Source organism: Triticum aestivum, chromosome 5A (genome assembly GCF_018294505.1).
Source record: "Triticum aestivum cultivar Chinese Spring chromosome 5A, IWGSC CS RefSeq v2.1, whole genome shotgun sequence".
Classification (NCBI taxonomy): domain Eukaryota; kingdom Viridiplantae; phylum Streptophyta; class Magnoliopsida; order Poales; family Poaceae; genus Triticum; species Triticum aestivum.
The window spans coordinates 693,183,502-693,195,188 of record NC_057806.1 but is presented as its reverse complement, the minus strand read 5'-3'; the positions used below and the strand labels follow the sequence as shown (position 1 = coordinate 693,195,188).

Genomic DNA, 11,687 nt, shown 5'->3' with positions numbered 1-11,687 from the left:
ATGTGTTGCGAGATGGATGTGTGCATGAGATAAACTAATCATGAAAAACTTTTTCAAATGTGTATTGTGATGGGCCTTTCATGAGGTTGCATGTGTGCATGTTAAGAGATTGTAGAGGTAGTGGGGATCAACTCTTTAGGGCGGCCGATGATGACGAGGATGGTCCCCGCGGGTGGTGTGTGTGTGTGGGGGGGGGGGGGGGGGGGGGGGGGCGGAGGATCAACATCTTCTTCGATGAGGAGTAGATCTTATCTATATGTAGGGATGTCTTGGCTAGTTCAGTGTTGATCTAGTGGTGATGTACTAGCTAAATGGACTGTTCTAGTATGATAGATTTGATGTTAACCCCCAACCAAGCCGGCCCAACACTGGAAATATTGAGTACAAAAATGTATTTGATGTTTATAACAACCAGGCCGGCCCAACATTGGAAATCTTAAGTACAAAAATATATTTGGTTTTTATAACACCCCGGCTGGCCCAACACAGACAAAATGATCGACGTGTATGTATTTGGTGTGGGTTTGTGGTTGTAAATGATAAAAAATTGACGCCCACCCGGTCACTGTACGCGGGCGTGTCCGCTGACGTATAGGGAGCCGAATTATGCAATTCCGGTTGCAGTTGTAGATGCTCTAAATGGGCGATGCTCGTGCTGTTTGTTTTTTCCTTTTACGGAATATTATTGCAGAATGCGTGCGCAAATATCTTTATTTATCTTCTTTTAAAAATGACAGGAGAATGTCTGAATGTATTGGGACTTTTCTTGCTTGAGCCGAGCGGTGCTTGGTTGGCCACGCGAGGCGCCAAAGTGCATGGACCCACGTTAAACGGTGATATCAACGCACGGTTTGAGATTTGATTTGTAATTTACGGGGAGGCAATCCGAAACTAGAAAACCAGCCAATTGCTGGGCGGCAGGCCGCCAGGTGTCATCCGGATATGGTGGGCTCGGTCGCCACGTCAGCCCATGCATGCGTGGCCCCGCTACCCAGCGACGTAGAACAGACACAGGCACGAGAATAAATATCAGAGGGAGGGAGGGGGAGAGAGAGAGAGAGAGAGAGAGAGCAATGGAGTCCGACATGGAGATAAGCTTGGATTTCTCTTGGGAGACGCCTAGCTTCTTCGAGCTCTGCGACGCAGATAGGTGAGTCTGCATGCAGCTAGCATGAACACCGTAGCCCACTCGATCTGCTTCTTGATCTTGCGGTGACAGTTCTAATCCATCTTTCGTGCCTAGTACCCTTAAGTAACCGTTGGAGTTGGATGGATTCTTGCAGCATGCACCTGCCAGCTGAGGACTCTCTGTCCTGTCTGTACGAGCACGGCGACTCAACTAGCTCGCCGGACGGCGCCAACTCGGGGCTGACGAGGAGGTGGGCTGGCAGGAACATGCTCAACGAGAGGGACCGGCGCAGGAGGCTCAACGAGAAGCTCTACGCCATTCGCGGCGTCGTTCCAAACATCACCAAGGTTTCATTTACGGACCACTACGGGAAGAACACTTTTGTGTGCGTGTTTATGCTGCGGTCTAATTTGATCCTGTTTCTGTTCCGGGCGTTAGATGAACAAGGCGTCCATCATCCAGGACGCCATCGCCTACATCGAGGAGCTGCAGGAGCAGGAGCGCCAGATTCTCGCCGCCCCTGGAACAGATGGCTGCGCCGCCGTGGTCCAGGCGGACTCGACCGTGGACGATGGCGTCGGCTCCCCGCCACGGACTACCTCCGCCTCCTCCATCTGTTCCCCTTCCCCGCATCCGGTCCAAATCCTCGAGGTAATTATAACTTCATCTGTCGCTGACGGCTGAAAGGGAGTTAGGAATAAGAATGAGGTGAGAGAGATATGTGATAGCAAACCGAGACTGCCAGAGTGGATTTTTTGCGCTTGGGTTCTATTTTCAAGCATTCAAAAATCAACCTATTAAGTTTCAAAAAATCTGAAAAGATACACAAGTACTTATAGATGTATACGAGATCTGTGTTAAATTTCATCATGAAACACGTTTTTATGTGGCTAGCTTGTACAAAAAATCATGTACTTTTATATTCTATAGACATGGCGAGCGAGGACATGCCCGCCCATCATGTGAAATTGATGGTTATTTCATGACAAAATCATGTACTTTTGTAGATGGTTCTTTCAAAAATGTGAAATTGATTTTTTTTTCATATATAGACAGTTGTCTCTCTCTTTTCACTCAACTACAGACTAGGACATGCCCTGTCTCTAAATTATCTCTCCTCTCACCCTCTCATAATCCATCACTTTTATTTACTTCTGATCATTTAGGATATTCATAACCTTAAAACCAAAAAAACATGATTTTTTTTATATGTTTGAACATTGTTGAGGAAATCGTTAACTGGTAGCTGCTCGGTCGGCTGGTGAGTATGGGATTAATAGGCTAATCGGTCATCTAATTAATTAATCGGACGATTTATCGGGTAATTGGCTACTCGGGGACACTATGAGTAGGGATTAATCGGCAAGTTAACTGGTTAATCGGATGAATTCTTGAACAGGAACTCTAGATATAAGATCTTCGGAACATACCAATTGCCAATATATTTCAAACAAGTTTAGTTTAAGTTGTTCCAGTTCAATTTGTCAAATGATTATTTAAAATATACAAAAAAATATGTTTTTCGTACATAAGATCCATATTTTGTTTGTGAAGCTGCTTATTTCATTGTGTGAAACTGTTATTTGTGAAATATAACTGAAAGTGAAATATGAAATTAGTTTTTTTAACCAAGTTAAATCAATTTTTTGAAATGAGAAAAATATGTTACTATAATGAGTGAAACCAATTTTTAAATGAGAAAAATCAGATTTTTGAAATGCATCAAGTGTTTTTTATTGTAGAAATTAATTTTTTAAATGGGTCAAATCAATATTGGAAAATGTCTAAGTCAGTTTTTGAAATGAGTGAACTATGTTTCTTGAAATGAGTGATATAAATTATCAAATGATTGAAACTAGTTTTTCAAATTCAGCAAAATTAGTTTTTTGAAATAAGGGGAATCCGCCTTTTGAAAATGAATGAACTATCTAATTTAGTTTGACCAGTATTTAAATATGTGAAATATGGTTTTGACATAAGTGGAATTATTTGTTTGAATATGGTGAAATAAATTTTAAAAATGACTGAACTCAATCGAGTGAACTTCTAGTTTTTCAAGAGAATAAAATTGATTGTTTCAAGTTAGTTAAATAAGTTTTTGAATTGAGTTAAATTAGTTTTTTGAAATGACTGGAATGGGCTTTTTGAATGATTTTTACTATTTGGTTAAATTGAGTGAAATTAGTTTCTTTAAGTTAGTGAAATTGGTTTTTTGAAATAATTTAAATCTATCCTAAAAAATCTGAAAAATATTTTTTTCATGTATGAAAAAACTTACAGTGTTTGTAAGATGCTTATTTTTTTGTGTGAAACTAATATTTGTGAAATTTAACTGAAATGGGAATATAATATTTATCAATATGCTTATTTCCCCGTGTGTATAACTGAAATAAGCTGGTTCAGAAGGTATCATAGTTAAGTTTCAGTAATTTTTGGAATAGTGAGACAATTTGAAATCACATTTTGAAATAATGAAACAATTGAAATCATGTTTTAAGTAGTGAAATAATTGAAATCACCTTTTGGAAATTTTCTTTTAACCATTTTAATAGTGCAACCTTTGATATCATTATTTGAAACAACAACATTAAATATTTTTTAACACGGTGTTAGTTTTGCATTTTGAAATACCGAAACTATTGAAATCACCTTTTATGAATAGTTAAAAATTGAAATCACCTTTTTAAAGAGTTAAACTATTGAAATGCCATTAGTTTTAGTTTTAGTTTTACAAATATCTGACAAAAGTTAGGTTGTTGTGTGCATGTCGTTATAGTCATGTACTTATTGGCAAGCATGTATTCGTCACATCGATCTTTGATTCATCACTTGAGCTAGTGGCATTGCTAGATATACGAATTCTATGAATCTACCATGTGAAATGAGAAGAAAATGATGAGAGGGAGAAGGCCACATTTGTGGACCACACACATGAAACATGTATATTAGCAAGTTGGTACTCTAATTGACTTCGGTTGTTATGGTATTTACCTGAAATGTGGTACCAACATAGTATTAACATGCAATCATATTAAGAGAATCAATTGAATAGACACTCCTAATGCAGGGTTTGGTAGGAGAATTCTAGAATAATTAAATCAAGTACTAACCCACTCTGAATCTAGTATTTCTATTGAAAATCTCAATAGGCTTGTAAAGAAGTATTGAAATGCACAAAAGATAGATATTATTTTGATTAATTATTTCTAGAGCTTATGTTTATGCATGCACCATGTCTTAGACAATGAGAAGATTTGGGACAGAGGGCAAATGTGGGGCAACTTTATGTAACAACACTGTGAAAATCATACAACTGAATGACCATTAAATAAACATATAACTTTACAAGTTGTGCAGCTGGAGGTGATGCAGGTGGCAGAGGATCTGGCAGTGGTTAACGTGAGACATAGAAAAGCGCAGGAGGCCATGGCGAAGGTGTATGGGGTGCTCGAGTCGCTCTGTCTCAATGTCATCACGGCAAGTGTGACCGTCGTGTCCGACAACATTGTCCACAACATGTTCATCGAGGTAACCACCCATGATTTGCCCCTTTCCATTCTAATTAATTTATCCTATTGTTCTCTAGATTTCCCGAACAAAATGATTGCTCCTATCTCTTTCATCGAGTTTTCTAGAAATCTTTAGGGTCAGGTCACCACCTGATTGATGGCGGCATATGGCAAGTCCACTATTTTTTTAAGACGTTCATTGGGATTCTTGATGTGCCTGGTGAAGGAAACATGATAGACTACACTAGCCCAAATAAAAATATCCTCATAAAACAGATTATGTCATAGTTCTATATAATGCGGTTACTATGAAGTTGTTGCAGAAGTAGAGTTAATGTAGAGCATTGGTGAAATTGTAGTCGTACTACTGTCTCCTCCTCACGGTTCCCAAAAATGTTTTATCCAACCTTCACATCCGCAATGCCTCTAAGGTATCCACATCTTTGGGATGGAGCGTCAGTCGCCTAAATTGTTAGAACCGGACGGGACACTTTGAGCATAGGAGAAGTGAAGGCCGCTTTATGGGAATTCAAAATTTGCTAACCCTAAAACACTTCCCTCCTTATTATACTTATATAGATGTTTCCATAATGAAATTCTACACTGGAGATCCATCAAGACTCAATGCTCGGTCTAACTCCGATTGTAACCCAAATTAGGCTCCAACCACTTAAGTGTGATAAACCTAGGCTCTTGCATTATTAGATATGATTGGAATATTCCTACTCAGTCACTAGTTGGTAAATGCCCCTAGAAGGAGACATAAAGACGGTAGAGATGAGCATTAATTAACAATGTTACATGAAAATGCCTCCCCCCCACAATATTTTTCAGGCTCAGGTTGAACCACTCTTTCTCGATCACATGACTAGGAATACTATATCAGGTTAACTCTGTAATTTAAGCAGTGCGGACATGAATTACAACTTGTGACCACCCCACGGACCTAGAGATATCTATCCCATTGCAGAGATTGACAAACCCCATCTTAACTGACCACGCCATAGAACATGCTTCACGAAAAATAAGAAAGAAAACTTTATAGTGATCCAGTACATCGTAGCATTTGGTGTCTCATAAGTAATTCACTAGACATCGCAATTACATGGGATAATATCATATCTATTGACATAGCTTACACATTACAAGAGAAAATTAGAAAACAACCCCGCTATGTTTTAAGTTGGTCCTGTCCAACTCCATGTTCCTAACATGTGTTCATATTATTGGCTCGACATATCTATGTCCATGTCCTACGAAACATCCCATCAACATGTTATAAAACAATATCAGATCTATTGACATGTGCTAGTGTATTTTTTATTTGTGTTCTCATATGATTTCCGACAAAGGACAAGTGTAGAGTAATCACTCAAGCATAGATTTGCTGCAAACAAGTCACATAGTTGCCAATCAATGGAAATGATATTATTTAAGGAACACCCCCCCCCCATTCCATAATATAGTGCGCCCATGCTTTTTGAGATTTAACTTTGACCATAAATTTAACCAACATGGGCGACTATGGTGAGAGCATGACAGATAACTTTGAATTCGTATTCGAAAGAAGTTTTCAAAGGTATAATTTTTTAGTAAAGTTATTTATGTATTATTGGTGTAATTTCTGGTCAAAGTTGAATCTTGAAAGGTGTGGGCGCACTACATTATGGAATGGAGGGAGTATTATACTTCATCAGAAAAGTAAGAGAATCTTCATGTCATCTTATTTTTCTATAACCCCATTCAAAGTGTTTGTGTTTCACTTTTTGGCTTTTTGGCATTGGACGATTATGACATAGGCACACATAGTAAGAATATGTTATATATGTTTTCTAGGCAATAGACATGAGTTATTTAAAACCCATTGAGAAATAACAGTAAACATGAATTTTAGGCATGAGTTCAAGGTTTGTGTAAAAATCTTGTAGTCCAATATTATTAGGTTTTGGAAAATATTTTCCAATTTGATTTACCCTAAAAGACATTCTGATCTACTTTTTTCATGCATCGTCTAACAGAGACGCTGCGAATAAACCCTAACCACCAACAAAGAATCGTTCAACCTTTAAATTTTCAAAATTTACCTATGTCTCTGATACCTAATATAGAGACAAGAGGCAACACAACCACGAATCATCTAATATTTAGTCTGAGGTACATTATTTGTTAGGTTTGTGTGCTTTGGTGGTGGAGATGGTGCCATGTTGAATAAATGTCTCCTCGTTCCACTGATCTCCTAGAATGACTCCCGTGGTCTAATAATGGACACAAATCTCATAACTTTCCACTTCGTGCTTTCATCTTATTCCTCGTCAATTTAGAATGGGTTTGAGAACATGTCTTGTGAGGTGCGCATCCCCGAACAAGGCCCATTCCAAAGATTATAGCTTCTCTCTTCATGTGGTGTGTGTCTCTTGACGCTCTTCAAAACATATGGACTTAGTCTAGCTTGTGTGGGCTTGGCATTTTGTGCCTAGGTCATCGCAATACATAGGAAAACATCAAGTTACGAAAGAGGGAACGAATGATGTAGGCTAATTAACAAGAATTTTGGTAGATATTTTTTCTATCAGAGATAATTGTTGTTGGTGTTGATTTCAATTTTTTATGAATCGCTATAGCTAGATCGTTATTCTAAAAATATTACCAAAAAACATGGTGTGTATCACATTTGACAATTATGCTTGATCATGTTGTGAGTTCATATTACTATGTATGTAGTTGCATGAGCTTGCATTGTGGCATAGTGATTGTGAACACATTCTTTGCACGTATGTGGTGCTAGTGTTTCCTAGGAATGAATTATCTCTTAAAGAAAAACTGGGTGGGCTATCTCATGTGTTAGGCCATGGTTAATTAGGGCCAATTTAAATGAGTTCTCACTTAGGGGTTTTCTCATGCTTCAATTTGGAAAAGAGTCGGGATTGATCCTAAGGTCTGTGCCCATTAGAAAAAGTCATCTAGCTAGGCTACAACTTCCTAGAGGATACACCAACATCTTTCTTGTTATTTGTTTATATGAGGTAGCAGTATCTCGATATTTCGTTGTGACGAACTTCTTTTGAACGAAAAATCAACCTTGACGACCCGACCATGCTGGACACTAGCCAGTGTGTCTTGCAAACTGCTAGACCAATCCCCTAGAGGTCACCGACGATGCCAAAGGCATGGCAAGCCTGGACGCAAAGGTTTAATATCCGCGAGCGATCGAGAACAAACAAGAATTACAAATTGTAATCCAATATTCTGAGTACGGATTAATATGATTAAGTTGGGTTCTTGAAAATTGATTCATCGAAATTTGTTGGACACGTGCATTAATATTTGTGTGCACATATTTCACAGTATTTTGTGTAAATATTAGCAGGCATTAATATTACTTAAATAAATCTAGTTGTATTTTTCAGACGGATGGAATGGATTGTGCTCAAACGATCAAGGAGATGGTAAAGTCTCACTCAGTCATCTCAATGTGAGAAGAAGATCACCGAAGTCCATGAATCCCTAATGAAGATTAGATGTTGTAAAGAATGCACAAATTGGCAGCCCAATTACCTACACCTTGTTCAGTTTCACTCTCATACTATAGTCATCTTCAAATAATGTGACAACAGTTGAAACTAACTATATGGCTGAAGAAATAGTCATGTTCTATGGACTTAATGCCAGCATGCACTCCATATAAATTGGAAATTATGCAAAAACATATGGTATATCCTCTCTGATTATGAGGAACACTCATGTGTGTGCATGTATTTCTTTGAATAGGAAATTTCACTTTTGGTCCCCTAAGATTGAGTTTGTGACACCTTTTGTCCTAGTTAGCTCAATGTCCTCTAAGATTGAGGCAACCCCTCAATGAGAGTGATGCTTAGTAAAAACTTATTATTTAAAAGGGACCAAATAAAATAATTGACCCAACTAATAGTGAATTTATAACTTAGTTCGTGAGGCATTGAACAAGAGTTAGATGGATGATTCAAAGTGATAGGAAAGTACATTCACAATATATTTATATAGAACTTTGTCAAAAGGTTTCATAGTGATGTCTTTGGTCACATGTGGCTAGCAACTAAGGCTTACAAGGACACTTCTTTTTAGTACCACATGAACAAGGTCTTGGAAACAGATCCAAGTGTTGGTGAGTATTTGAACACATATCACTCATTGTTGTGCATGAGGTGCAAATTTAATATTGACATCAAGTGTGATTACATTCATAAAATCCTCTTCAAGTCATTCAGTAACTGGGTTAAGGACTACGAAGCATGTCCGTTGACGAGTTAGCTATCACACTGAGAGACACAATTATGATACTTATGAACAAGAGGATAACAATTGGATACTTTCTTGAAGGTGAGATGCTACCTGTTGCCACTCAAAAAATAAACAATGGAAGTAGAGGACATGGGCACTTGAAGACATGTAAGTCCTCTAATACAATGGCTGAGGTGAGGGATACTGACAAAAAGAATCTTAGAATTGTTGTGGAACTTGATGAACATGGCTGCACTTGTCTTGACTGGCAACACATAGGGCAAACTTGAGGAACATGGGTGCACTAGTTTTTCTCATGGAAAGCAGGAACTTGAAGTTGGACCACTATGTACATGAGTATTTCTCTCTTGACAGATTTTGGGCTGCGCACTAGTAAGAACAACCTTATAGGAATAATACGTTAGTGGAGCATCACCATTTCTGGACGTCGGTGCTATTCTGGCAAAATAGCACCAATGTCGGAAATACGCGAGGCGCCGCAAACATCAGCTCCTTACATGTGTGTGCCGTACTACAAACCTTAGTAGTTCATTGATACATCCATTTTGCATCATGTTTTTCTACTCTTATTTATAATATTTTTATGCATAATAACAATTCATTGAGTAATTCTAATGCCTTTTCTCTCATAATATGCAAGGTTTACGCAAAGAGGGAGAATACCGGCAGCTGGAACTCTGGACCTGAAAAAGCTATGTCAGATATACCTATTCTGCACATCTCCAAATGAGCTGAAATTTTACAGAGAATTATTTTGGAATATATAATAAATATTGGAGAAAATAACTACCAGAGAGGGGCTGCTAGGTGCCCACAAGACACCAGGGCGCACCAACCCCCCCAGGCGCACCTTGGTGAGTGGTGGGCAGCCTGGTCCACCTCTGGTGCCCATCTTCTAGTATATAAGGTCTTTTAACCTAGAAAAAATAAGGAGAGAAATTTTGGGAGGGAGCACTGCCGTGTCGAGGCGGAACTTGGGCAGGAGCACTTTTGCCCTCCGGCGGAGTGATTTCGCCGGGGAACTTCCCTCCCGGAGAGGGAAATCGAAGCCATCGTCATCACCAACAACCCTCTCATCTTTGGGAGGCCAATCTTCATCAACATCTTCAATAGCACCATCTCATCTCAAAACCCTAGTTCATATCTTGTGTTCAATCTTTGTACCGGAACCTCAGATTGGTACATGTGGGTGACTAGTAGTGTGTATTACATCTTGTAGTTGATGCTATATGATTTTTTGGTGGAAGATTATGTTCGGATCCATTATGCTATTTAATACCCCTCTGATCTTGAGCATTAATATTATTTGTGAGTAGTTACTTTTGTTCTTGAGGCCACGGGAGAAGTCATGTTGCAAGTAATCATGTGAATTTGATATTCGTTTGATATTTTGATGATATGTATGTTGTGATTCCCTTAGTGGTTTTATGTGAACGTCGACTACATGACACTTCACCATCTTTGGGCCTAAGGGAATGCATTGTGGAGTAGTTATTACATGATGGGTTGCTAGAGTGACAAAAGCTTATATCCTAGTTTATGCGCTATTTCGTAAGGGACTGATTTGGATCCATATGTTTAATGCTATGGTTAGATTTTATCTTAATACTTTTCTCATAGTTGCGGATGCTTGCGAGGGGGTTAATCATAAGTGGGAGGCTTGTTCAAGTTAGAACAGCACCCAAGCACCGGTCCACCCACATACCATATTATCAAAGTAGCGAACGTGAATCAAACCAACATGATGAAAGTGACTAGATGATATTCCCGTATGTTCTCAAAAACGCTTTGCTTATTATAAGAGATCATTTTGGCCTATCATTTGCCACAAAAGGATTGGGCTAACGTGATGCACTTTATTTACCATTACCGTTACTTGCTCATTAAAAATTATTTTGCTATCAAACTATCTGTTACCTACAATTTCAGTGCTTGCAGAAATTACCTTGCTGAAAACCGCTTGTCATTTCCTTCTGCTCCTCGTTGGGTTCGATACTCTAACTTATCGAAAGGGATACAATTGATCCCCTATACTTGTGGTCCATTGTTCATGGACCATAGCAAGCATAAATAGTAGTGGGGTCTATGCACACCAATGCCATTAACATATTAATAAATAGTGGCATTTATCTCCACGTCCGCCGCCAATGCCACAAGTTCTTTGTCCCTGGCCCACTAGCGGCGTCTGGTATCTCTTGATAACACACAAGTATAGGGGATCGCAACAGTTTTCGATAAGTAAGAGTGTTGAACCCAATGAGTAGCTAAAGGCAAAGCAAATATTCCCTCAAGTTCTATCGACCACCGATACAACTCTATGCACGCTTAACATTTGCTTTACCTAGAACAAGTATGAAACTAGAAGTACTTTGTAGGTGTTGTTGGATAGGTTTGCAAGATAATAAAGAGTACGTAAATAAAAAGTAGGGGCCGTTGTAAGTAAAGAAGCAATAAAGTAAATATAACGAGTGTGGAAAAGTGATGGTAGAAGTTGCGAAATTGCCCCTAAGCAATTGACTACTTTACTAGACCGATAGCAAGTATTATGTGGGAGAGGCCACTGCTAGCATGCCATCCCTGACTTGGAATTCTATGCACTTATGATTGGAACTATTAGCAAGCATCCGCAACTACTAATGTTCATTAAGGTAAAACCCAACCATAGCATTAAGGTATATTGGTCCCCCTTCAATCCCGTATGCATCAATTTCTATGCTAGGTTGAAGCTTCTATCACGCTTGCCCTCCAATACATAGTCCTATCAACATACA

The 11,687-nt window shown here is 38.8% G+C and overlaps 1 protein-coding gene across 5 annotated transcripts; it reads left to right on the top strand.

Annotated features, from left to right (window-relative positions):
* Window positions 1-1,037: 1,037 nt before the first annotated feature.
* Window positions 1,038-9,994, top strand: LOC123106068 (transcription factor BHLH6). Of its 5 annotated transcripts, none has more exons than XM_044528272.1 (6): window positions 1,038-1,150; window positions 1,284-1,476; window positions 1,568-1,780; window positions 4,502-4,657; window positions 6,273-6,339; window positions 8,046-8,301. In XM_044528272.1, exons 1-6 carry the CDS (start codon window positions 1,074-1,076, stop codon window positions 8,144-8,146), a joined length of 807 nt encoding a protein of 268 aa, XP_044384207.1. In that variant the 5' UTR covers window positions 1,038-1,073; the 3' UTR covers window positions 8,147-8,301. The 5 variants fall into 5 exon arrangements, with proteins under 5 accessions (XP_044384207.1, XP_044384206.1, XP_044384209.1 ...); XM_044528271.1 differs by having other exon boundaries at window positions 4,487-4,657; XM_044528274.1 differs by lacking the exons at window positions 6,273-6,339; window positions 8,046-8,301 and adding an exon at window positions 9,557-9,994 and having other exon boundaries at window positions 4,487-4,657.
* The last annotated feature ends 1,693 nt before the right edge of the window (window positions 9,995-11,687 follow it).